The sequence below is a fragment of the Caretta caretta genome, chromosome 6 (assembly GCF_965140235.1).
Source record: "Caretta caretta isolate rCarCar2 chromosome 6, rCarCar1.hap1, whole genome shotgun sequence".
In the NCBI taxonomy this organism is placed as follows: domain Eukaryota; kingdom Metazoa; phylum Chordata; order Testudines; family Cheloniidae; genus Caretta; species Caretta caretta.
The window spans coordinates 73,696,716-73,724,221 of NC_134211.1; the positions used below are offsets into that span (position 1 = coordinate 73,696,716).

The following is a 27,506-nucleotide window of genomic DNA, read 5'->3' on the forward strand; positions in this document are numbered from 1 at the left end:
TCAATGGACACTGCTAGCAAAAATATCCCAGTCTAAGGAGCATGGTGAGCATGCACACCTTGAGTGGAATACACATAGGGACCATCACTCAAAGAAGAATAAGCAGACTCCTTGGTTTTATGCTTCATCCAAAAAGTGACATCTCCAGAATCTCAGTGTTCCTCTAACGCTATGATAGGACACTGATTCACTACTTACTAAAATCCATAAAAGAAATAATAGATTCAAGCATTTTAACCAGTTGATTGTTTGGTTGGAATGGCAACACCTGAAGATATAGATAGCATGAAGATGAGGTTAGGGGTGACAAATAATTAGGAGCAGTGGGTTTCTTAAAAAAAATACAATAGCAATAACTGGGGGGACATCATAATTTTCACTAATACATTTATTTGCATATATCACTCAGCTGCTCATTAATACCTTCTGGAGTGGTTTTCAGCATTTATTTTATTATAAATTATATGTCATTAAAAGTAAAGTGATTTACGATCAGACAATGTCAGACTGAGTTACATTTTAATGTCTCTTACTATGCTAACTGCCAGCTTCAAATGTTATTCAATGCACCTCTAGCACCAATTTTTCAGCCTGGTGTAAACTTGCCTCCATTTTTGTGGGTGCAAATAACTGCAAGTGCAATTTCGTAGATGATGTCACTTATATTTCTAAATTAAGTCCCTGACTGCATTTGCAAATAGGGACATTAGACATTGTAATCACCTAAGTTGTGGGCACAAACAACTGTGGATGCAACATTACATCTGAAAAAGTGGAGGACAGTGTCTGAAAAATCTGGACCATAATATTTACTCTAGAGATCTAATATCAGCAGGAAATAAAGAAAGAAATAACAATTGATCTGCAGAACTGTTCTTTGAAGTGATTCTTGACAACCATATAATTTGTAGCTGGTACTGAAATAAAGTAAAAACTTGGCCAATTTACCGTGTATCCAGTGTCTGAGCCAAGATGTGCAGGCAGCTCACCATTGTAGTAGCATCACTCCCTGTTATAATAAATAAAGAACATATTATTCTGAACAATATAGTTTACTTTTAACAAATATTTCAGTATGTGCAAACATACACATTTCATGACTCTTAATTATATATCAAATTCATGTGTGATGGGAAGGCCTACAATGCCCCCTGCTAAAAAGATCTTTTAGAACTAATGGTTTTATTTCCCCTCCTTCTCTCCTTATTTTCCCTCTTGAGATTGGGCAAAATGAACAGGGTGCATACTTTATTTCAGAATGTGCCATTTCTGTCTCCTTCATTTTGTTTTGTCTTTCGCTGTTGCTGTTCTTTTCCTTTTTGTTTAAAACTTCTTGGATGCCAAGAGCAGCCACTGAGAGGCAGGTGCTGAATGGTTAATGAAAAAATAAGATATGGAGGATAGTCCAATTGTTGGAAAAAATATCTCCATAGAAGACAACATGTTAAACAAGAGGTGGGTTGGGGGCCCTACACGTATGTTATACGGCCCCCGTCCTGCAAACTCTTATGCATGTGTTTAACTTTATGCACCCAAGTAGCACATTTAATTCAGTCGAACTACTCACCGGAGTACAGTTAAGTATGTGCATAAATATTTGCAGGTTTGGGGCCTAAATGTATATATTAAACACTTCTGGCCAGGATGTCAATCCTGCTTTCTTTATGCTGTTTGAAGACATTTTTCTTTGTCTCTTTAATGTCTCTAAATATGAAACAGAAGCACTGTGACACACCAAAATGAGGTAAGGGTTTTCATTAACCATCTTCCACTTTCCATGACACAAGGCACTGTGACAACTTCTCTTAAAGGATCATGAATTAGTTACAAGATGGCAATTTATAATCTTCAGAACAGAGTAAGTATTTTTCAGGATAGCTTTCTGGTTTCCTTTGCAACGCTTATACGTGCAGAAATTCTATCAGAGGTAATAGCCCAACAAATTCAGATACTTAAGATACTATAAATTATATGGAATGAAAAGACATTTAGAAAGATAAAGTAGACATGTAGGTCACAATCTGGAAACGGGATCTGCTAACACAGACTCCTCCACCTATGAAGGGACCTACTACAGTCAATGAGATCCCACACAGGAACAGGTGTTCATCCTACTGGATTGCATTGCAGGAGTAGGACCTTATTAAGCATTTTTTGTGCTACTTTGTGTAGCAGAAAGAAAGAGAGAATATTTTTCTTAGTGTGAATATAATTATAACTGGGTCTAAATCCCCTTTGAGTCTTGGCCCCATTTTAATACATGGGTCTGAACTTTGTAGCTAGTGATGAGCCTGAACCACAATTTCCTTTTACTGATATGGAATCATACTCATTATTATATATATCTAGAGACATGTGTCTGTAATAATCACTTTACCCCACACTCCCTGTCCTTTCATTAAGTCTGGTCTCCTCAATTCTATGGTAATGCAAATAATTAATAATATATTTAAATTGTGAGTGGCATGGAACTGGGATTTTACTTGCAAAGCACTCTAAACTAGAGCTGTTTGGAAGTTTTCTGACAAAACCACCTATTCGAGGAACTGAATAGTTTCACTGAATCTATTAGAGATTGGACAAAACTTTTGTCAAAACACAGGCACTGGAAATCTGCTGGTGTTCCAGAGGCCACATCTCTGCAGGAGAGTACCTGCCAGCCCCTGGAGCTCCATCTGGAGCCTGGGCTCACAGGGCTGCTAGGTTTCCCTGCTCTGCCGCAGCAGCCCTGGAAACCAAGACTGGAGCCAGGGCTCTCATGTCTGTTAGACATCTGCGGCAGGGAGCCTGGCAGACTGCACAGTCTCAAATGGAGCCAGGGCTCTCAGGCAGCTAGGCTCCCTACTTCGCAATAGCTCTGGCTGGAGCCTGGACACCAGGCAGAAGTTTAGTGAAACTGACATTCTTGTGTTTCACTGCTGCAGTTCAGTGCAAAGGAGTCATAAAACTGACAAGAATGTCAATTTTCACCCATTTCCTTCTTAGAACACCATGTTTCCCAAAAAAAACCTTGAGGGGTGTTAGTGAGTGTAGTGGCCTTTGATTCAGAAGAAATGTTGGTAAAATTTGCTTTTGCTCTAAATTGGAAGGAAATACCTAAACAACAAACTCTCCCCCGCCCCCACCCCGGAGTTTTGGCCAGCTATACACATCTGTGTGTTTCATAAATATTAACTTTAACTTTAATAACAACAATATTGAGGATTTATATATGAATTTAAGCATCAGAAAAAGTGATTTTATTTTTGAATCTTATCATCTAAATTTCTTTACCTAATTTCTTAGCAGACCATATGAAAAAAGTGGGTTTATTTCACACTCACATAACACGACAACAAATTAAGGTTAATTTATCAAATTCAGCTGACACTAAATATTGTAATTATTATTATAAATTAATTTTTTGTGAAAGTTATGAGAAAATGAAAAAGGCAGAGATTCAAATGGAATCTCGATATTAACTTTCACTTCACCTGATGCTACTTACACCTGTTACACTACTATACTTTATATATTCTATCAAATTCTATCTTCAGTTACACATTTGTTGCTCCCATTGACTATACTGGGATTGGAGCATGTGCATCAGAAAGCAGAACTGTATCCAGAGACTGTGAAAAGTTTTAGTTGTTACAGAAATAATGAAGTTAACAGTCATACACCACTTATTTTCCACCACAAATCATATTGCTCATCAGTTATAAACCTTAGATATATTATAGGAAGCACAAAATGTTATAAATAAAACTTCATCAATATCTTTTAATAACTTACCAAAAAGTGAAATCCTATGTCTAACAAGAGCAGCAAGTTTGCAGAATAGGCTAAAGCAGAAAAGAATGCAAAATAGTAGGAGAAGACACAGAGATTAATGTTTTATTTAGAACATGGGGTAAAACAATAACGAGAGAATAGTGAGACTACAAGATGTGAAAGAAAGGTACACGGTAGTTCCCTGAAGGTGTATTTTCAATCACATAAAGAAAATAAGCAATCAGATACTTTCTTTCATCTGGCAATAATATCTTCCCGAATAACTTTAAGTCTAAAAAGCACCTCAAAGATTAAATGTGTTGCCTGTAATTACAATAGTTAGCAGCAACTGCATTTTATATGGCTGAATCTCTCTCTAATGGTTGTAATTTTTCCCGCATGGTGAATAACATTGCATTGTTTCATTTGACATATGAGAAAGATAAATAAACGTTAACAAACTTAAGATAATTTAAAATGCTTTCAGAAGATACTGTTTATAAACAAAAAGAAAAGGAGTACTTGTGGCACCTTAGAGACTAACCAATTTATTTGAGCATGAGCTTTCGTGAGCTACAGCTGTGAGCTGTAGCTCACGAAAGCTCATGCTCAAATAAATTGGTTAGTCTCTAAGGTGCCACAAGTACTCCTTTTCTTTTTGCGAATACAGACTAACACGGCTGTTCCTCTGAAACCTGTTTATAAACAGTTTATCTTTTTGTGTTTGTAACAGTCACCGATAGGTAAAATTAATCCTGAAATATTAACAGAAAAAAAGAGTGGTCCTAGCAAACACTGTCTTACAAGTTTAGTTTCAATCCATAGTAAAGTAACGTAATAGATGAGAGAAAATTCACCTAACATCTAAAGCAGTGTTTTTCAAAGCTCGGGTACTGGGTCATGGCATGTAAGGCACTGGGTCGCTGTGGTCAGCACCGCCAGCTGGGACGTTAAAAGTCCCATCGGCGGTGCTGCCAAGGTAAGGCAGGCTAGTGCCTACCTGTTCCAATACCACGCTGTGCCCTGGAAGTGGCCAGTAGCGGGTCCGGCTTCTAGGCAAGGGGGCCACAGGGCTCTGCGCATTGCCTCCGCCCTCAGGACTGACTCCGCACTCCCATTGGCTGGGAACCAGCCAATGGGAGTTGGTGGGGCTGGTGCCTGCAGGCAAGAGCCCCGAGGAGCTACTTGCACACCTCTGCCTAGGAGCCGGACACCTGCTCCTGGCTGCTTCCAGGGCGCAGCGTGGTCCGCAGTGCCAGGACACGCAGGAAGCCTGCCTCTGCACCCTGGCTATGCTGCTGACTGGGAGCCACTGGAGGTAAGTCCGCATCCCAACCCTGTTCCCCAGTCCCCTGACCCAGCCCTGAGCCCCCCTGAAACCTAGAACCCCTTCCTGCACCCCAAACCCCTCATCCCTGGCCCCACCCCAGAGCTTGCACCCCCATCCCAGAGCCTTGACTCCCTCCCACACCCCTGTCCCAGCCCAGAGCCCCCCCAAACCTGGAGCCCATTCTGCACCCCAAACCCCTCATCCCCAGCCCCACCCCAGAGCCTGCACCCCCAGGCAAGAACCCTGAGCTCCTCCTGCACCCCTGCCCCAGCCCAAACCCAGAACGCCTCCTGCACCCCAAACCCCTCATCCCCAGCCGAGTCCCCCCAAACCCGGAGCTCCTCCTGCACCCCAAGCCCCTCATCCCCGGCCCCAGCCCAGAGCCCTGACCCCCTCCTATACCCAAACCCCCTGCCCCGGCCCAGAGCCCCTCCTACATCCCAAACCCCTCACCCCCAGCTCCACTGGGTCACAGGCATCAACAATTTTCTTCAACTGGGTCCCCAGAAAAAAAGTTTGAAAACCACTGATCTAAAGGGTAATGGAAACCATAAGCAATAACTAGCGTAGGTTTCTAAAGAATAAATTTCACCAGGCAACCTTATTTTCTATTTGTAATAGATTTAAAAATTGGGGATAGATTTATTACATTTCTTATAGCTATCTAAGGTACTTTTATTGCTCTCCCATTGCTCTAGTATTTAAGCATCTCATTATCTTTAACATATTTATTTTCACAATACCCTGGGGAGGTAGGAAAGTTGTAATATCCCCATTTTAGAGATGGGGAATGAAGGCATACAAAAGTGCCCAAGCAGGTTAGACAGCTAACTCCCATTGAATTTACTTAGGTGAATTTGTGAATCCTGCTATGCATCTTTAGGCACCTAAATACATAGGTGCCTAAACACCTTTGTAAATCTGGCCCTAGGTGTCTCATCCAAGGTCATGCAGGAAATCTGCGGCAGAGCAGGGAATTGAATTCCTGAGTTCTAATCTAGTTCCCTAACTATTGGACCATCCTAGAACGTATTCTTATGTAATATATTTGGAGCTCAGTAAAGCATTTTATATTGTGTCTTGTGAAATTGTACTTGAAAAATTAATTCAAACTGAGTTGGATAAGAACACTGTTGTGTGGGCTGAAAACTGGCTAGAAGACCGTAAAAGGTAATGAAAAATTAGAGGATTAGAGGTAAAGATAAATCGGTGGACAAGTTGGAGAAAGGAGATTAGTGGATTCAATGTTTAGGTCTAATCTTATTAAATATCTGAATTAATCATCGTGAAGAGAGAGTATACAGCACATTAATGAAATTTATAGCGGACACTAAACTGGGAACAGTTGGTGAACAGTAGTCAGGAAAGTGGAATAAAACAAATGAATATAGAGAAAGATTGGAAACTTAGGTAGGAAACAGGAAAATGAAATACAGCTTGACAAAAGACAATCTAATGCATCCAGGGAAACATAATATGAAATACATACTCAATGACCGGAAAAAACCTGGAACACAGTAATGTGGACAGAGATTCAAGGCTCATAGTGGAGAGTGAATTAAACATTAATTTGCAATGTCAACTGGTTGCAAACAAGTCTGATGTAGTTTTGTGCTGAGTATGTAGTGTTAACATATTAAGAAATAGGGAGCTAAATATTCCTCTTTTTAAGTTTCTCATGCAATTACACTTACAATACCTTGTTCAGCTTTGAGCACCACTGCCAGAAAGATATTGACAAACTAGAGCGAGTTCAGAGAAGAGGAACAAATATGCTCAATGAGGGGAAGGACTGATTCATTATGAAATTAAGAAAAGGAAAATGTAACTGAACACAAGGAAAAACTTCATAGAACCATAGAATATCAGGGTTGGAAGGGACCTCAGGAGGTCATCTAGTCCAACCCTCTGCTCAAAGCAGGACCAATCCCCAATTTTTGCCCCATATCCCTAAATGGCTCCCTCAAGGATTGAACTCACAACCCTGGGTTTAGCAGGCCAAAGCTCAAACCACTGAGCTATCCCTCCCTACCTTCTGACAATGAGATCTATAATCTTGCAGAATAGTCTCAGAAGAGTAATGGTGAAAAGTGCATCACTTGGGACTTTTAAACTGGACTTGACAATGCACAAAAATGTAAACTCTTGAACCGTAGCCCAGTGCTGGGGCTTTGGTAGTGTCTTGGTGAGGCCCAAAACTCTAGTTTTTAATTTTTAGCTCTTGAAAATAAACAAATGAAACTTTATATGGGATTTTCCTTTACACTCCCTTGGTTCTTGTTCCAGCAACAAATACAGTCACACAGACATCTAACAGAGCTATATGGGTCAACCAGATTTGACTCCTCTCAGTGGTACTCAGCAAATGTAGAATCACGGGGGAGGAGAGAGCAGGAAGGAAGGGGATGTGACAGCACATGGCTGCTTCAGAGCCTTGTTGGCAGGGAGGTGGAACAGGGACAGAATATGGAACAAGGGCTCAAGGGGGAATAGGCCAGAGGAATAGGAAGGAGAAACATAGGACTTAAGGGGGTATAATGCGTAGGAGGGGTAGTATAGGGGAGGATGCTCCAGGACGCTCTCCAAACAGTTCCCAATGCTCCAGACTTCTACTACCTCCCAATAACATCCTTCTAGGATGCCCCAGTCTCTTTCCCTCAGTCTCAAATGACCCTCCAGGCTGCCCCAAAGCTCATCAATCCATTGAAATGCGTCATGGTAAGTCTATTATAATGATAGGGACAGCTGGGAGCTGTCTCTGTGTTTAGGTTGTCAAACACTTTCCATTATAAAAAGATTCTTGTGAAAGTTTTCTGAGAAATTATTGAATAGCTTCCTCATTCCCTGGGCACTGTCCATTCTGTGTACCTGCAACCTAAATTTTGGCAGTCTAGCTTATCAGTGAAACTTAAATAATGTTCTTTTAGTGTAGTCTTTATGTCACTGTAAACTCTAATATTTTTATATTTCATTAATGGCTGATAAAATATGAATAGCATCTGTAGCTTCAGTGAAAATGGGTCTGTGAGCTCAATTGCTGTGATAAAATTGGGGCACAATAGTAAAATGTTTGAGAATTACTGCTATAACTAGCAGTCTTGCACCTGGCAGAGAGACTGACTAGATGATCTTGTTGGACTTTCTATCACTAAATTCTGATTCATGTAATGTCTGGCTGAGGAAATGTTCATATTAAAGAATTGCACTTTAAGTTTCTTCTAATATTCTGCTTCTGCCTCACTCTGGCTATGACAGCTGCTATCCCCCATGCTACATCCTCTTTCACAAAAGTACTCCACATTGCAAGGCCTGGCTATATCCTTCCAATGTGTGATATTTTAATCAATATTTTACTTTTGCAACTGAAGCCCCATGGAAAGAGAAACAAAGAGCTACTTTCTTGCCATGGCTTTAAATCTAGGTATTACGGTACCTCAGGATTTGGATACAAACAATACAAATATTTCATATCCATATGTAGAGCCTTCAAGCCCAAATCATCAGAGGGATAATGTTAAGTGTTTTATAGAATTTTCACTTTCATCCTCATTTGCAGTTTCTCTATTAAGAACAGAAATGATGAGATAAATTTGAAAACATTTTCACTGATATTTTCCAATTTTCACTAATCATGGAGGTTTCACTGTTGGTTCCATTCTTAACGCTGAGTTTTGTGCTTAAAGCAGGAATTCAACCACTTTGGTACATATGACACATTCAGCTCCTCTCCAAAATTACAGTATTCACTCGGAACACAGAATGAATTTTCTGAGAAATGACAAGTGAATTGGTTAATTAGTTTATGAGTTAAAATAAATGGATCCTTTCAGAAATGAAGCACCCATTGTCTGACAGTTTATTTATCCCAAATAATCTTAATAATGGAATAAAAGACACTTGAAACTGCTCTTATAATTAAACTCGCCAAAAAACTTGTGAGCAAGCTACATTTGAAGACTTTTTTTAGTATTAATGGTAACTTTTTCACATTATTCTTCACAATTAAAAGTTTCTCTTTCAGCAGGGACTAAAAAATTATTACAGAGAATTCCACGTAGAACTGTGCTCTTTCAAAGGCTGCCATTTGTCACTGTTCTCAATGGGACTGTGATCATAGCTTGACCACAGTTAGGTAGCCATTTTGAGAAGAATGTCTATTTCCCATTTTTCTTAATGGGCACCTTGCATCCGAGCAATTTATCTGCTCACAGCTGGGACCCTTTGCAAGAGTCTGTGCTGCCTTTCACTAGTGCAAATCCTACAGTGACTCTAGCCCCTAGCTTTAGTGTTTTGAAAGGTATTTCAACCACATTTGGTTCCAATTACACTGATTTTCAATAGATTAAATTCATCTCAGTCCCATACTGAGGCTTGGAGTTGCTGTTGGAAGAGGGGCAGGAAGTTAGACCATGGAAGGGTGGCTTCCAGACAACCTGTGTGAGGCGGAAAACATCTTCACACCAACCCACTAGGTACGTGCATAGGGGACATAAGATCTATACATGCATTCTGTGGCGTCAATGTTTCCCTCAAGTGGATGGAGTCAGTAGGCGACTGGGGCTGAGGGAATTGGGTTTGTTTAGTCTGCAGAAGAGAAGAGTGAGGAGGAATTTGATAGTAGCCTTCAACTACCTGATGGGGGGTTCCAAAGAGGATGAAGCTAAGCTGTTCTCAGTAGTGGCAGATGACAGAACAAGGAGCAATGGTTTCAAGTTGCAGTGGGGGAGGTCTAGGTTGGATATGAGGAAACACTACTTCACTAGAAGGGTGGTGAAGCGCTGGACAGTGTTACCCAGCGAAGTGGTGGAATCTCCATCCTTAGAGGTTTTTAAGGCCAGGCTTGACAAAGCCCTGGCCGGGACGATTTAGCTGGTGTTGGTTCTGCTTTAAGCATGGGGTTGGACTAAATGATCTCCTGAGATCTCTTCCAACCCTAATCTTCTATGATTCTATGGGGAGGAAGCAGTGTGCTGAAGACCTGAACTCTGCCCTAGTTTGAGATGGATAGATTTTCCTACTCAGTTCCCCTACACTTCACCCATATTAGAGCCATTTTCTTCAGTTTATGTGGATGAAGTGAGTTTCAACCAGTATCAATATCTTCTAGCTTCTTACTAAGCATTATTGCTACTGTTTAAGTTATGTTTCTGATAGATAGGAATAAAGCCCCGTTACTTTATTTTTTAAAAATATTGTGGGATTCATTTTGAAAGGTCCAAAATACACAATCAAAAGTCATGCATACACAGGAAAATTCTACACAAGACCTTTCCCATTTTTTATCTATCCCATTTTTTATCTCCTTTCTGATGTTGGCATCCAGAGGATCTTTTGAAAGGGCAAACAGAAGAGCAGGGGAAAGAGCACAAACCTTTTTCACTACTAAGGCTATTCAATCATAGACATTAGCTGTAACTGACGTTTTGGATTGTTTCCTAGATTTGTCCTCTTCACTTCCCACAATAGACTCATTTTTAATTTTTTTTAAAGTTTACAAATCTTAGGGTATGTCTTTACTAGCAATGTTAAAGCGCTGACGTGGTAAAAAAACCACCCCCATGAAGGGAGTAGCTCCCAGCGCTGGTACACAGTCTACACTGCCACCTTACAGCGCTGAAACTTGCATCGCTCAGGGGGGTGTTTTTTCAACCCCCTGAGCAAGAAAGTTTCAGCGCTGTAAAGCGGCAGTGTAGAAAAGGCTTTAGAGCCTGAAGTTCCTTTTTCAGTAACCAAACTGATACAGTAAAAGCAGCAGCAGTGTCTGCTTCTTATTTGCCTCTGTCCTTTTCCAGAGGGTAGAACTCAAAGAGTGAGAGGAGAGTCAGTATACACGACTATTCAGATTCTGATGCTGAGAGGTTCTGAGGCCCTTAATTCCAGCTGCCTTCAGTGGAATCAGGAGGCACTTAGCACCTTGACTTTCTGCTGACATTTAACAGTGGTATCTGGAATCATTTAGTAGTGGTAGTTTTCATGCTATTATTTCCTGTTTATGAAAGACTGGAATGGGCATCTAACAGTCATCCCATGGCACCGATTTTTGGGTCACCACCAAACTTGTCAAAATGCTTGATAATTTTGTAAGACTATTATTGAAAATATATATAATCTCTACCTGATTAACGTTTCACATTTTAAAAATGATGAAAAGCAAATTAAATTAATTAAATGATTAAAATTAAAAGAAAAAAAATAAAGATGAGGAATGTTATTTATTTACTGCCACTCTATTAAAGGAAGAATCAGCCTTTTATGATCTGTTTGAGGAACCTAACCTTTTGCACTGTTATTTTGCCATTTTTTTTAATTAAATTTTTATAATCTGGATACAATTCCACAGAGTTTACCTCGGTCTATTACTTACCTTGCCAACATTTCTTTTTCCTTATTGGAAGCATATCCACTGCTACTGAGTGACTTAATTGGAGAAGACAGGAAGTACAGGCAGTGATTGGTAAAGTACTGGTCAACTAATGGTAGGAGAACCTAGGGAATACAGACACAAAATATACTTTTATCATCTACATACATTGTTAAGTGTACCAGACAGCACTCCAATACAGCACAGTCCCTTCACACAGACTTTTCATTTTAGGCTTTATATTACAATTGCATTTTCTAGTTTTAGTCATTAAGATTATAAATTCAAATCTCAGATATGACAAATTTACACAGAAATTAAGCCAAGCAACAAATAGCCTACTGTGAGATGTCAGAGGTGTCTTAATGTAAATATATGGGAACCTCTGAAAATAGGGACAGCAGAATATTAACAATACAAGAGATATTGGGATATTATCTCATCAGTTATCTGCTGAGCAAAACCATTAGAATTGCCAGATTGGATCCATCTGCTTTGCTATGCAGCTCCCAACAATAGCCAGCATCAGTGAGGAAAGTGTACTCTCCATCCCTTTCTATATTACATGTTTGCAATATTGGCTGTAGCCATGTTGGTCCCAGGATATCTGGTCTGCTCAAACCTGAAGAAGAGCGCTGTGTTGCTCGAAAGCTTATCTCTTACACCAACAGAAGTTGGTCCAATAAAAGATATTACCTCACCCATCTTATCTGTCCAGTATTTGTCAAGGGCCATGGATCTCCAAGGCAGGTCCGTGGGGTTGCAGAGTGAGAGCATTATCCTGCACCCCCATGCTACAAGGTCAGATAAGGGAACTGCAGCTAGTTCCCCACAACTAGAGGCTACACCCACTAACTCAGCAGAATCAGATGACTAGCAGCAGACTGCTGATTGGACACCCCTTAATATAAAGCTTCCTGTTCTTGCCCCCACCCTTTGCTGAGCACCACATCTTTTAGTCATATTGCTGCACAGACCCTGAGACCAAACTCCTGCTACCCAAGTCAGTCTTCCGATCTGCCTGTACCCCATCCTGCCAGGCCTGTCCCTGCCCAATATCTACACTGACCAGCCTGCCCCTGCGCTCTGCCTGTTCACTGATTGCCATTCTCCCATGGACTGATATCACAGCAGCTGCACTTGCCTGCACCCTGGACTATGAAACCTTCAGATAACTAGACCATGCATATTGACAACACCTACCAACTATCTGGCTTCAGATCTGGTCTCAAGCCCCATGACCCTGCTTGTTCATAACAAGCCATGCAAATATTATCCCAGAGCAAGACATTTCTTCCTTATCCTAAATGGTGATGAGTTTATGTCTCAAAGCCTGAGGACTGATAGCCCTTGTAACTGCAAATTCAAGTGGATATGCCATTCTTATACATATAAATATTGAATCTTATTATAAAAAGCATACTAAGCTATTTGCCTGAATAATATCCTGAGGCAGCAAGTTCCAGAAATTACTTATATGTTCCACAAAAGAATATTATGTTTTATCTGTTATAAATATATTGTCTTTTAATTTCATACTATGTCCCCTATCACTCAGCAAAATAATTTCCAGAAATAGTGCCTTAAATCAATACTTCTGGAAATGTCACTTGGACTCTCTGACTCATTACCCACCTATATATATGGGAAACAGATATTCCACTACATGCATAGTTCTGTAACATTAACACATGAAGAAGGAACCTGCAGAGCTGGAACCTTGGAGATTTTGTGCTCCTGATGCTGCTGCTGCATTGCCACTGGAAGCTTAGGTGAGGCTCCTATAGGAGGACCATGTGAGGGTGGTCTGGAAGGAAGTACCGCACCGCAGGACCTCATAGCCCACTCACAGGCACCAACTTTTCAAACTGCTGGGGGTGCTTGACCCTCAGCTCTGCCCCAGGCCTTGCCTCCACTCCACCCTTTTTTCCCCCAAGGGCCCACACCCGCTCTGCCTCTTCCCACCCCCACTCCACCCCTCCCGCCCAGTTCTGCCCCCTCCCGGAGCATGCTCGATCCCCGCTCCTCCCCCCTCCCCGACTCCCTGCACCCTCAGAAACAGTTGTTCGTGGCAGGAGGCACCAAGAGGTGCTGATCTGCAGGGTCTGCTGGCGGGCAGGAGGTGCAGGGAGAGCTGGTAGGGAGGCTGCCGGTGTGTGCTCTGCACCCACCCTTTTTTCCCTATTGGTGCTCCTGCCCTGGAGCACCCACGGAGTCTACGCCTATGAGCCCACTGATTGGCTGGCACCAGTACTTAAACCAGGAAGCCAGGAAGAGGAGCTATCTGAGCAACAGCACAGACTGCCTCCCTGTCTCTGCTTCAGACCCTGCTTGCAATAGACCCTAGACTCTGGCTTCCAACCCTAGTTTGTCCTTTGCTCTTTGACTGCTGTCTGCAACCTGGTGCCTGATCCTGCCTGCATACTGATGCCTGACTCGATTTGCCCTCTGGACTGTCTTGGACTCTGACCTCCCTGTACCTGACTCAGCCTGACTCCTGCTCTGACAATTAGGTCCAACCATCCTTGTCCCGATTGTTACACACACTATGTTCTGTATAATAGCAGGAGTTTGAGCACATTCCTTGAAATATTAAGTCACTCACTTTGGCAAAGAATTTAATTTCTTGGTCATGTGGTGATTTCTCTGTTTTTCCACTGGTGACAATGGCTTCTGCAAGGATACAATCAACATAAATGTCAATAAGATTGAGCAAAAATCTAATTGTAAATAACTCTACAGTCTTTTGAAATAGCCTTACAGACTTAATTTTGAAGCAGTACAAGTAAAGCAGTATAGACACTCCAGCTGGCAGGTTCAGCAGATGCAACAAGTATTGCATTTGCATTTTTTTTAGAATAAATAATAATCAGAATCTTGTGGTATATTTTCTCAAAAGCAACAGAAGTTGTCATATGTGCAACTCAGCATAATGGGTTTATTTTATCATTGTAAAGTTTAAATATTAACTACTTTTATGATAGGTTTCAGAGTAACAGCCGTGAAGTGAGCTGTAGCTCAGGAAAGCTCCATGCTCAAATAAATTGGTTAGTCTCTAAGGTGCCACAAGTACTCCTTTTCTTTTTACTTTTATGATGTTCATAATAAAAACACTTGAGAAACTTACCCAAATGTGCAATGAACTCTTGAGCAGAGTCAACATATTTTAGAATCTTCTTCAAAAACTTAAATGCAAACCTCTTTTCCATGGATGATGCATCCAAATCCATATCTTTCAGACCCCTAGTTCAGAAAGGGTTAAAATAAATGATATTACAAAAATGTTACAAATTATCAGGTTTCTATGAAGCTTTCCATGACCTTTTTTATTTTATTACCTAATCAAGGTAAATTTTCATACATTAAAATCCAGCTTTCATAGCAACACTCTTTCCAAATAGCTATTTCTATAGCAGTTACTTAAAATAAGGCTACATTTTTCAGAGGGATTTTATCCTTTTCCATGAAAAGAGTTTAAAAATCATGCACTTCAGTATCATGACTTCGGAAAGTTTTGATCACATTACGCAAATGAAAGTGACTTCATTCTGAGCCTGATCCAGCAAGATGCTGGCTACTCAATTTCCACTGATTTCAGTGCATGGTGAAGATGCTGAATATTGCATAGGAAGCAGATATGTCCAGATCCACAAAAGAACATAAGCACCTAAGTCTGGAATTCAGGTGGCAATGAGATGGTCAAAAACTCTGCTCAACTCTAAAGAAGCCTTTGGTGTCTAAATTTGCACCATAAAGGTCCCCATAGCACCTAAGTTCCTGCTTCTGACCATGTGCACAATACATCATTCTAGACACCCAGGTGCCTATGCCCCAGTGGACTCCTCAAACCAGGGGAAGATATGTGTTCCCCCACCTTTCTTACCTGTGGGGCCTAAGCTGGTAGGTGTCTTCAGATCAGGCCTAACTCTACACAAAATGGCTGGAGACAAGAACCCCGCCTTGCAACCTTTTACTGAGTGGATAGGACAGCACTAGGCTGTGGGATAGTCTGATGCAGGTCTCTCACAATCTCTCCTGATGAAAGTATTTTCTGTGTATTAAAAATTAAACATACAGGGTCTAGAGAGTGAGAAAAGCTCCATAGCCCAGTGATTAGGACACTCAGTTGAGTGGCAAGAAACCCCTGCTCAATCCCTTCTTCTCATCAGGCAGAGAGAGGAACTGAACTGGTGTCTCTCACGTCTTAGGTAAATGTACTAACCAGTAGGCTAAAGGGACTCATTTTTCTGTCTGCCTAGCTGGCTTTTATGGATCCCATTTTCAGGCACCTATCTCCCCATTCGTTGTATAGGCAGCCCAAGTCCCTAAACTCAGAGTTCTGGATTCCACTGCGTGTCTAGGGACCTAAATTGTAGGTGCTACAAGACTCTTAGTTTTGCAAGGCCTAAGTCCCTTTGTAGATTTGAACCTTAGGGTTTTTTTCCCTTGTGGTGCATATTGTTTAAACCATATCTTTGAGGGATCATTCAGGTTCTCTATTTAAATAAAAACTAATGGGGGGTGGGGATTCATATTTAAAAAAAATAGACAGGAAACTATAACTGTCAAAAGGCCATGCACTGATTTAAGACCAAAAAAACCCCAACCCCCCCTCCAAATTAGAATATTCTAGTTACAGAGTACAACTTTCCCTCCCTGAAATTTTCCTGTCATTGTTTGCCTAATTTATTTCCCTCATAGAAGTCATATAGCTCTATCTATTTATGCCTTTTATTTGTTTTTAAAATGGGCTTGTATTTACTTCCTTTTGTTCTGCTTTACCTCTTTGTTTTTTCTACATTTACTTTGCTTACTACTTTTTCATCATCACTGTATATTTGTTCATTCTCCCTCCAGTATTGAAGGCATGACAGTTTATACATTCCGTGTTCTGCTATTTAATTATTTGATTTTGTGCAACCAAATAACTCTCTATATATTTGTTCCATCATGTGGTGTATGATTACAGTAACAGCGAGGGCATGGCTACACTTGCAGATGTAGAGCGCTTTGAGTTAAACCAGCCCTTGGAGAGCACAGTAGGGAAAGTGCTGCTGTGTGTCCACACTGACAGCTGCAAGCATACTGGCGTGGCCACATTTGTGGCACTTGCAGCGGCATTGGGCGTGGCGCATTATGGGCAGCTATCCCACAGAGCACCTCTTCCCATTCTGGCGCTGTGGCTTGTGGGAAGGGGGTAGGGAGTGCAGAGCATGCTGGGTCCTGTCCCAACACCCCATGATGCATCAGTTCGCCTCCCAGCAATCCCTGTGCTTCTGTGCACACTTGGCACCATCTTTCAATGTTTTTTGTACTGCACGCTCTGTCTTCCCTTTTGGTCTGCAGGAATGGAGCCTGAACTGCTGAGGAATATGCTCACAAGTCTCGCCAGCACAACACGTTTGGCAGGTGAGTTACTCCTTAAGATCCAAACTGACAGTGAGGACTCTGACGATGATATCGACTCGAGTAATGCATACGACAGGAGATTGCTTGTGGCACTCATGGACATGCTCACCACCATGGAACACCGCTTCTGGGCTCGGGAAACAAGCACTGAGTGGTGGGATCACATCGTCATGCAAGACTGGGATAATGAGCAGTGGCTGCAGAAGTTTCGGATGAGAAAAGCCACTTTCATGGGACTGTGTGATGAGCTCGCCCCCACCCTGAGGCACAAGGACACGAGATTGAGAGCTGCCCTGACAGTGGAGAAGCGGGTGGCTATTGCAATCTGGAAGCTGGCAACTTCAGACAGCTACCGGTCGGTCACTAACCTGTTTGGATTGGGAAAATTGACCGTTGGAACTGTGTTGATGCAAGTTTGCAGAGCTATTAATCACATCCTGCTCAGAAGAACCGTGACTCTGGGTAACGCGCATGACATTGTGGCTGGCTTTGCACAAATGGGTTTCCCTAACTGCAGAGGGGCGATAGATGGGATCCATATTCCAATTCTTGTACCAGCCCACCTAGCCTCCGAGTATGTTAATCAGAAGGGGTATTTCTCTATGGTTCTCCAGGCGCTTGTGGATCACGGTGGGCATTTCATTGACATTAACGCAGGCTGGCCCGGAAAGGTGCATGACGCATGCATCTTTCGGAACACTGGACTGTTCAGGAAGCTGCAAGCCAGGACTTTCTTCCCAGACCTGAAGATCCTGTGCAATTAGTATAGAGGGGCTTCAATTCCTATTCCTGTACATAGGCTACAAACTGACTATTCAAAGGAATGGGGGTGCTATACCACAGACCTGCAGTTTGGCTTTGGACTTGAATGGATTTAACTCAGCTGCTCTGATCTCCACTCACAAAGAGCCTAAATATTTGAGTTAAGTGGATTTCATTCAGTAAAAATAAAGGACTACAATTTTTAGGGCCCTATGATGTAAACACTTATGCACATGATTTACTTTACTCATACAAATAGTACCATCACAGCCAATAGGAGTACTCTTGGGACTCAAGTCATACCACCTGCGTGTTAATTAGTATTAATTTCTTTGAAGCTGAGTCTATGCTTTCCCTATAGACATTCATTTTTTAAAAGAACAAACTTAAGCTATCTACCTCCTCCAAGTACAGAGGAAAAATGGTTACATACCTGTGCTGTAACTGTTGTGCTTTGAGATGTGAAGCACAGTTCAGGAGGACAGGTCATGGAATAGATGTGTGCAACACATCTAAAAGAAAAACAGTTACAGTACAGGTATGGAACTGTTTTTTCTTCATCATCTGATTTCACATACCTATTCCATTTCTGTGACTCCCAAGCAGTTGTCTATGGAGCAGAGCTTGGAGTCTATTGAAAAGCAACTGCAGAACTGCCTTCCCAGAATCTACACTGCTTCTGGAAGCCAATGAAATGGCACAGTGCTTGATAAAGATGTGAACTGGAGACCAAATCACTGCTCTACACATATTTAGTATTGGAATGTTCTTTCAGAATGCTCCTGAAACTGTCTGTGCCCTTGCGGAATGTGCCATCAGCTTGGAAGGTGGTTTAGACTTTGCAACATCATAACACGTAGAAATGCACATGATCCATCCAGAAATCTGTTGTGAGGTAACCACCTCCCATTTCATCCTCCCTGTACGCGAAACAAATATTTGAGGCAAAGAATGACAGCCAGCGAATGAAGTTATTCCTCACCCTTGTGTGAATGCGGTTTGGAAAAAACCCCGTAGGTAAATAGATGGTTTAGTTGATATGGAAATTAGTACTCACCTTAGGAAAAAAAACTTCAGAGGAGGTCTTAAAGCAACGTTATCCATATGAAAAATAGTATAAAGTTGGTCTGCCAATAATACTTGCAGTTTTCCAACCCTCCAATCAGAAATAAATGCTACCAGAAAGGCTACCCTGGGTGATAATATGGAAAAGGGCAAGAAGTTAAAGGCTGAAAGGGAAGACCCATTAGAGCTGACAATATTAAGTTCAAATCCCAGGGGAAAGTAGCTCTTTAACCTGAGGAAAAAGCCTGGTCATTCCCTTCAAAAAATCTGATTGGGTTGCAAAATATCAAATATCAAATGACCTTGAAACAGAAGATGAAAAGCTGAAAGTGCAACCAAGTGCACCTTGAGAGAGCTTAGAGAGAGACCCGGTTCGCTCAGATGCAGCAAATACTCTAGAACATCCTGAACCCTTGCCTCACCAGGAAGAACATTCCACTTGCCTGTCCACCTTTGTGTAGGTAAGTAATTCTGGTGAACAATTTTCTATTGTTCAGTAGAGTTCTGCACAGCTAGTGACCATTCCCACCCCCCCTCCCGCCAGTCTAGCCACTCAGCAGCCATGTTGTGAGGCTCTGAGGATTGGATTTAACAAGGCTGTGAATCTCGGAAACCATGTCTATATCCTGAAGCAGAATCAAGGGCAGTCGTCCTGACAACTTCTGGAGGCCCGAAAACTGGTGCTGTTGTGTCCAATTAGTAATAGAGCTTGAGCAATTAATATTAGAGAAGCATGATCTTACTTTGTTTTGAGAATTACTGAAGGTATATCAAGGGTATGAGAGGGAAGGCGTAGAGATTCATCTTCCACGAAAACAGGAACATGTCCATGATTGAACACAGGCTCTGACCCACCATGGAGCAGAATTGATGGCACTACTTCTTCTGCTTCATAGTGAAAAGATCCACAGTCTGTCTCTCCCAGGTTTGAAGAAAAACCACTCATATTATATTGATTTTTAGAGACCACTTGTGATCCCTGCTGAAAGATCCACTGAGATGATCCTCCAGAGAAATTTGAATCCCTTGTAGATGAGACACCCTGAGTGATATCTTATTCTGAATGCAAAAATTCCGGAGCCTAAAAGCTTCCTGACAGATCTGATCTGGCTCCCCATGTCATAATGCTGTCATATTGTCTGTAAGGACCTGAACAGAGTTTTCCCTTATCTCAAAGATTTTAAGGCCAGAGGAGATCATGATCATCTAGTCTGACTTCCTGCACATCACAGGCCACAGAACCACACCCACCCACTCTGGCTGAGTTACTGAAGTCCTCAAATCTTCATTTAAAAAGACGTCAAGTTACAGACAATCCACCATTTACTCGACTTCAAGCCAGCAAGTGAGCTGTGTCCCATGCTACCAAGGAAGGAGAAAAACCTCCAGGCTCTCTGCCAATTTGACCTTGGGAAAAATTCCTTCTTGACCCCCATTATGGTAATCAGTTAGATCGTGAGCACATGGGGGAGAGACCCACCCATCCAGACATCTGGGAACAAATTCTCTATAGTAACTCAGAGCTTTCTCCATCTAGTGTCCCATCTCTGTCCATGGGAGATATTTGCTAATAGCAGTCACAGATAGGCCATATGCCATTGTAGGTAACCTCATCATGCCATAAATTTATCAAGCTCAATCTTGAAACAAGTTATGGGTTTTGCCCCCACTACTCCCTTTGGCCTCCACTACTCCCCCTTTTCCAGAACTTCACTCTGCAGATGGTTAGAAACCTTGATCTAATTTCAAGCCTAAACTTGTTGACCGCCAGGTATACCCATTTGTTCTTGTGCCAACATTGGCCCTTAACTTAAATAACTCCTCTCCATCTTTGGTGTTTGCCCCTCTGTCAGGAACCCAGACATTCATGCCAAACTAAAGAAGACCAGAGTCATGGGAGGAAGGGGCAAGAGAAGGGCACTCCCTTGCAAATGTTTCATTGGACTTTCCACCAGTTCAAGAAGGATATCAAGAAGGATATTACTCTTGTAGGTACATGAATCAACCTGTCCAGAGCATGTCATATGGATGATTGATGGATTTTTAACCAGTCTTGTAAACACCCCAGGTGTCATCTGGCATGCAGAGTTACAAATATGCAAGAGGCCATGTGTCCCAGAAGCCTTAAACACTTTCTCACCATTGTTTGCAGGTGAGCCTGGAGCAAGTTGCATAACTCCAGAATTGCTTAGAACCTGGTCTGAGGAAGGCATGCAACGGCTGATGCAGAATCTAGGAGTGTCCAGAATTACTCAATTTTCTGTACAGGATAAAGGATTGACTTCTTTGTGTTTATAATCAGGTGCAGCTGGCAAGCAGAGTCTGGATTTTCCTGATACCTGGAATGCCCCTGAATTAAACAATTGTCTAGGTAGGGGAATACCTGAATGCCAATTCTGTGGAGAGAGACAGCTAGGATGGCCAAGCATTTGGTAAATAGTCTTGGAGGACAGTAAATTGGTAGCGATGGCCTGATACCAGCATGCTAGATGGAGGAGATGGAGGTGACCTTTTCTTCCCAATGCACTGAGTCAAGCTGAGCAGCCTTTCCTCCCACAGCTGGCTCAGTATCTTTTTCATTTTCACATAGACCAGGGGAGAAGTTCCTCCTCCTTCCTGGTTGTAGTTACCTATTGTCATCTCCCAAGCAGCTGTCACACACTTTACTTGGGACATTTCCCATCCTTAGATGGGTATCATAGATTTGGCAGTGTACTGCAGATGCCTCAGTGTCCCTTCTTTCAGCTGGAGGCACCACTACACCCTGTTCTGTAGTGCCTCTGGTTCCCTGATAATGATGGGCAGAAACCTTATTTCTGGCTCAGTTGCAGCCAGGACACCAAGGGAGACAGATGTGTTCTGCTTACTCCAGCCTGCTGACTCTGCTGCCAAGCCCGGCAATGCCCTGCCCACTGCGGAAACTGTGTCTGCCACAAACCTGCCAGGACTGCTGCTGGCCACCTACCCAGAGGAGATGGAAGGCACCACATGGTGCCAGGTACACCCTGAGGGGAGGATAGAAAGTGGCCCAGGGACAGCCTACTTCAGTCTAGCTGTAGCACTGCCTGAAGCATGGTTGGCATGTTGCAGCTAGATTCTCCACTGACTCAGTGGCGGACCACTCTGTCTGTTAAGGGCCGTGGGTTGGGGCCTAGTGGAGTAGGGTGGACCGGCCCCCTCCCTGGCACCCCACACCTGGGGCAGTAGCCTCCCCTTGCCAGGTCAAGAGGCCTGCATTTGTCAGTTGTCTGCTGGAGCTAGAACATTTGGATCCTGGGTTTTTGCTCTGTCCCTGCACCAAGGACCCAGAGCTAATTGACTCCTGGGTTTTCACTCTGCCCCCTCATGAAGGGCCCAGAGCTTAATTGACTACTGTGTTTGCTCTGCCCTTCTCTAAAGGGCCCAGAGCTTATAGACAGCTGAGTTCACTCTGGCCCCTGCCTAACAGGCCCAGAGCCTGCAGACTATCGTGTCTGCTCTGGCTGCTGCCAAAAGGGCCCAGACACCACAGACTAAGGTGTTTGCTCAGCCCTGGCTTAAAGGGCCCAGGGGCTATAGATGGTTGGCTGTTCAGCCCCAGCCTAAGGGCCAGAGCCTACTGGCCCTGGGAGACCCTGCTTTTGCCTTAGGGCTGGAACCAATTGACTATCTGGGGGATCAGCCCTGTTAGACCAGTTGAGACACTAATGCCTAATGCTAATTCTCCTGATATTCAGCAGCAGTCCTTATGGCGTAGTGAGGCCGTGTGGCCTTCCTCCGACCCAGAGGGGGAGGGATGACTGCCACTCCACTATACCCTCTCATACCTTGGAAATGCTACATGTAAGGGAGCTGGACCAGAAGGCTAAATGTAAAAGATAAAACAGGGTCACATGAAAATTTTTCATCTCTTTGCTGTTTGGATTCTTGCAAGGCCTGGAGCTAAGAAACAAAAAAGCAGAGAACCCTAAGGTCAACCTGAGCTAAGCCCTGAAAAGACATCCAATGCTGACAGATTATTACATCTCTGTCACTTTTTAGAACCATAGACTGAACTCATTTGTGCATATATGTGGCCTTCCTTAACCTTTAAATAAGTCTTGTTTCTTTTTCTTAGTTAATAAACCTTTAGTTAGTTTATTACAGGATTGGCTACAGGTATTGTCTTTGGTGTGAGATCTAAGGTACAAATTGATCTGGGATAAATGACTGGTCTCTTGCGACTGGGAGCAACCTGAATATTGTGTGATTTTTGGTGTAAGTGACCATTTATCACTAAGTCCAGCTTGCATGGGTGGCAAGATAGACTTGACAGCCTAAGGGGACTGTATGACTCCATGGTAAGACTGTTATAGCGGTCCAGAAGTTCACATTTAGTACTGGCTTGGTAAAATCTAATTATAGAATGTATCACCAGTTTAAGGTGTCTGCCCTGCTTTTTGACACTCTGCCCTGAGGTAGGCACTCATGGTCATGAGCCCCTCCAGACAGCATGACAATGGTGACTCCCCAACCCACTCCCATTTTTCTTATGTACCTCTTAATTTGAGTTGCAACTTCAGCATACTTCATATCTCCTTTTTTCTGAATTCCCTCAATCTTCCTTCAGGGATCACTTTAAATTTTTGCAGTAATTCTTTTTTAGATAACCCTCAATCTTTGTAGTTCTCTCTGTTCATATGGATGAAAGTCACTAAGGCCTTCCCTGGCAGAAGTGGAGCCAGACACCATACCATGTCTTCTTGCCCCATCTTATTCAATTCATATCCCATTTCAAAAGCATTTAGAAGTACATTCATGTCATCCCCTTCCCTAAAGCAAGGAAACAATTTGGAGTCTATGTGGCTCCCCTAGACTAGGCATATGAGGTCTGGCTCCACCTACCGGATCAGTTTTGCTGGCACAATCTCTCCATCTCGAACTGATGTTGATGCTCCTTCTCTCTCTCTCATCTCGCTGCTTGACTGGGGGCAAGCACCTCTGGCTGCTGTTTCTCCAGGGGCTACAACAGTGTACACCAGTTACCAACCAGCTTTTGCAAAGCAAAGTACATTTATTCTTAGGGCAAAGCATCACAGAGAAAACATAAAAACCACAAGTCTTACATGTTTAGTAATAAACATAGCAGAAGTTGCCTTTCAGTCTTATGGGCCCTACTAGGCCAAAGTGATTCCATCCTTTTAGCAGGATTGGGCCTTCCCATTGGACAGAATGTCCTGTCCATTTGCTCACTCAAAATGAAGATCCTGAGTCCTTTATATATCCCCAGTTCTTTGTTTGTCTCTTCATCTTTGGAAAATCCATTCTGAACCAGTATGTGCAAACCACCCCTGGTGGTGCTGCTTCTCCAGAGCTGGTTACAATCCTGGGGTAATCACCCCTTATTGTTTTTAATTCTGTAAGAGCTGTAGTAACTCTTCTCCATAGCAGTAGCAGACTCACACAGCTATGATGTAGCTGTGGTAGTGCATAGAATGGACTTCCATCTTGAATGGTCCCTGCAAGTCTTCTTCCTTTGGCAAAAGTCAATATGGGAGGGTTTAGGCTTCTTAAATCCCGCAAAATTGAATCTTCCAACCTCTTTCATGGTTGGCCTCATGTCCTACTTCCTTCAATGGCAGCTTTGTAAACCTTCTATAACTGTACCTTCTTGTGCACATTGGACATGACCCCATATTTGCAGTTGTCTTGTTCTTAACTGGTGCAAAACTGCAGCTTGCCAGGATCAGCTAATTTGTCTGTGACAAAATCAACCAATGGATGTTAAGAATATACCATAACTTTTGTTGAAAAAAACCTGTTTGGTTTCTTCTGCTCAGCTGTTTTTAATAACCATTTTTCTGCTCCATATAATAGACATGTTATCACTACTGCATTGAACACTCATCTTACTTTTCGCACAGACATCCTGTCACCAAAACAGAGGGCAATGAAGACGCTGAAATCCAGCATGTAACTTCGCTGGATATAGAACCCTTTGTTATCAATTATCAATCTTCAGGGATCTTACTTCTCCCCCATTCAGAAGGAGACTGTTCCCCTCCCAGGTGCTTGGAAAGTCATCACTACTGACAGATAGTGTCTAAGCACCATGGAACTGGGTTACATGTTCCAGTTCTTTTCTGTCCCTTTCCCCTTCCACATCCCTTTTCAGCGACCCGCTCATGTGTCACTTCTTCTTTAAGGAATCCAATCACTTCTTCATGTAGGAGCTGGTATCATTCCATAAAGTTTCGTAATCTTATGTCCCTAGATTTTTGTGTTCTCTTTTTAAAAGATCAGCAACCACAGCACTTGGCTCTATTTTGCCTTGGTGAGGGCCACATTAAATAATGGGTTTGAGAATCACTGCTCAGGACAGACCCCCTTGCAAATTAGACAGTGCTTAAATCCAGGAGACTTGAACATAACCAAACTGCCCAGTGCCAGGTGAAACAACCACAGAGAAAATAAGAAATAAAATATTCCCAAGTGGGAAACAACACAGGTAACTTATACACTAGCACTATAACAACTATTTACAAGAAAAAAAAATTTCTTCAGAGGAAAAAAGGGGAACCAGAGCAATGGCCCATGGAGAGCTCCAACAGTGCAGCGAGAAGGAATTGAGGGGGTGCTGGGATGGCTTTGCCTGTTATTCCTTGACCTGGACGTGCAAGGAAATGAACAGTGCATGTGCCACCCCGATGGGTAAGGAAAACTCTTTTGGTAAGTCCACACCTGAAGTGGAATACACATGTAAAATCATCTGAAAAGGAACAGACATGTGCAATCACTTGAAGAAGAACCCCACTTACCAGACCATTTTAGTTTACAAGAAATACTGAATGCTATGAAATATACAAGGCCTTAAAGGCTCTTTGTCAGGTAATGTCTTATTGAATTTTTACAAAAAGAATATTATTTAACTTATGAGGTTCTTCCCTTCTGGTATAATAATTCATTTTTCAATGGTTTGGCCTCATGCAGTATTGCAATAATGAATTATTTATTTAACTGCAGAATAAGTAATTCCCTAGTGTTCATCCTGCCCTCAGATAAAATAACGCATGTCAGTGTCTTTTGTAAGTTCTGCCACGTTGCATGAACAAGTTATGCAGGGATGCACACCAAAGAGTCCATTTGTCTTACAGATCAAACATAATCCTACAGACCAGTTATCATAGAAATCCAACTAAAAGAGTTATTTTATGCATATACATTTCTATAACATTATAGAATATAATGAATATATACAGAATATAACCACAAAGCCTATTTTCCCATGATGCTTACTGACAACTGCTGGGTGTTAATTTATGAAGTTCTGAGCTGTTTACATTGTTTGGTTTAGATCTTATTATTGTATTCTGTATTTGTCATGAACTATAAATTTTACCTGTGTGTGCTATCCCCAAAATCAAAATCAAAATAATTTTCTATGTTAAGAAAGGACTGGAAATTATAATTTTCTTTTAGTTATAGATAAAATACAAAATGGTAATTATGTTGTTCACAATTAACACAAAGAATAGCGAGAGAAAGGAATTAGCAAGAATGAAGGTATTGGTAAGGAAATATTTTAAATAAATACACAGCTTACCTAGATACAACGATGCCATTCATTTGAAGGAATTTAAACAGCTCTTGTGCCTTCTCCCGGTCCCGAGACTTCTCCTTGGCTGTCAAGGTGTCATAAGGTACCAGTAAAGGATGACTACCTCCTCCTTTGGAAAGTTGAGAGAACTGTAAATTTTTCTATTGTAATGTTATTTTTCAAATATAAAGGGAACTACATAATTTGCATTGTCGTATGCTGTCTTCTGTTCTTTCAGACTCTTCCCCCTCCCTCATTTCATTTGTGGTTCACCAGATTCTATTCTTACCTTTGCTCTCCAATTCCATTTTCTTCTTTCTGGCCCAAATATTATGATAGTTTTCTGCTACTACCTCAACCATTCCCTACATCGCCACAAAGAAAAGGCAATCCAAAATTAAAAGGTGATAGAATAAAAATTCAGCTAACACTATTACACATAAATATACTTTAAAAACTGAGCTGAAATACAGAAACATTGTAGACAGGATATCAACAATTTTATTTCATTAATTAATTAATTTGGTGTTTATACTAAGCATTAGCCTCAATAGAGACGTTATCTGGGTCTGACTCAGAACAACAACAATAATTGAATGAAAGTTCAGATCCAGAGATGTTTTCTAGCATAAATCAGTGAATGTTTAAAATCATTATGTTTACCAATAATACTACTACTAATAATTGTTATTGTTATTATTATTATTATGTATATTATCGGAATACCTAGAAACCCTGGTCATGGACAAGCCCCCCTTTGTTTTAGGTGCTGTGCAAACACAGAAAAAATACAATCTCTGTTCCAAAAAGCTCGAGTATAAGATAAAAGACAACAGGTGCAAATAGACAGATGGGGGAGTACAAGGAAACAATAAAACAATATTGGTCAGCATGACAGACAATGGTTTCAGCACATCAGCAGCCTAAATGTTGTACAGTTATTGTAAGCATCATGGCAAATGAGAGTTTTAAGGGGGAATCCAAAGGAGGATAATGAGGTAGCTTTGTAGATGTTTATAGAGAGCTCATCCTAAGCATGTGGGGCAGCATGGGAGAAAACACAAAAGTAATTGTTTGAAAATTTAACAAATGGATTATAGAGGTTGGCCTCACTGGCCAGTCAGAGGTGAGAGTTGACATCTTGATAGTGAATGAGAGGTGATACATAGGATGGGGATAGACTGTGAAGACAAGAAGCTTATGTTTGATGCAAAAGAGAAAGGGGAGCTAGCAGATGGTGCAAAGAGAGGGATGACATGATCAAAGCAATG

The 27,506-nt window shown here is 41.9% G+C and overlaps 1 protein-coding gene across 13 annotated transcripts in view; it reads right to left on the reverse strand.

Moving 5' to 3' along the window:
• Positions 1-27,506, reverse strand: part of RYR3 (ryanodine receptor 3) — a 564,793-nt gene that overhangs the window by 158,440 nt on the left and 378,847 nt on the right. For all 13 annotated transcript variants that reach the window (XM_075129723.1, XM_075129725.1, XM_075129722.1 and 10 more), the window contains exons 56-62: positions 26,525-26,600; positions 26,242-26,365; positions 14,572-14,687; positions 14,050-14,117; positions 11,448-11,569; positions 3,775-3,824; positions 949-1,009 (exon numbers count right to left, since the gene is read on the reverse strand). In XM_075129723.1, coding sequence (XP_074985824.1) covers positions 949-1,009; positions 3,775-3,824; positions 11,448-11,569; positions 14,050-14,117; positions 14,572-14,687; positions 26,242-26,365; positions 26,525-26,600 — 617 coding nt within the window. The remainder of the gene's footprint in view (positions 1-948; positions 1,010-3,774; positions 3,825-11,447; positions 11,570-14,049; positions 14,118-14,571; positions 14,688-26,241; positions 26,366-26,524; positions 26,601-27,506) is intronic.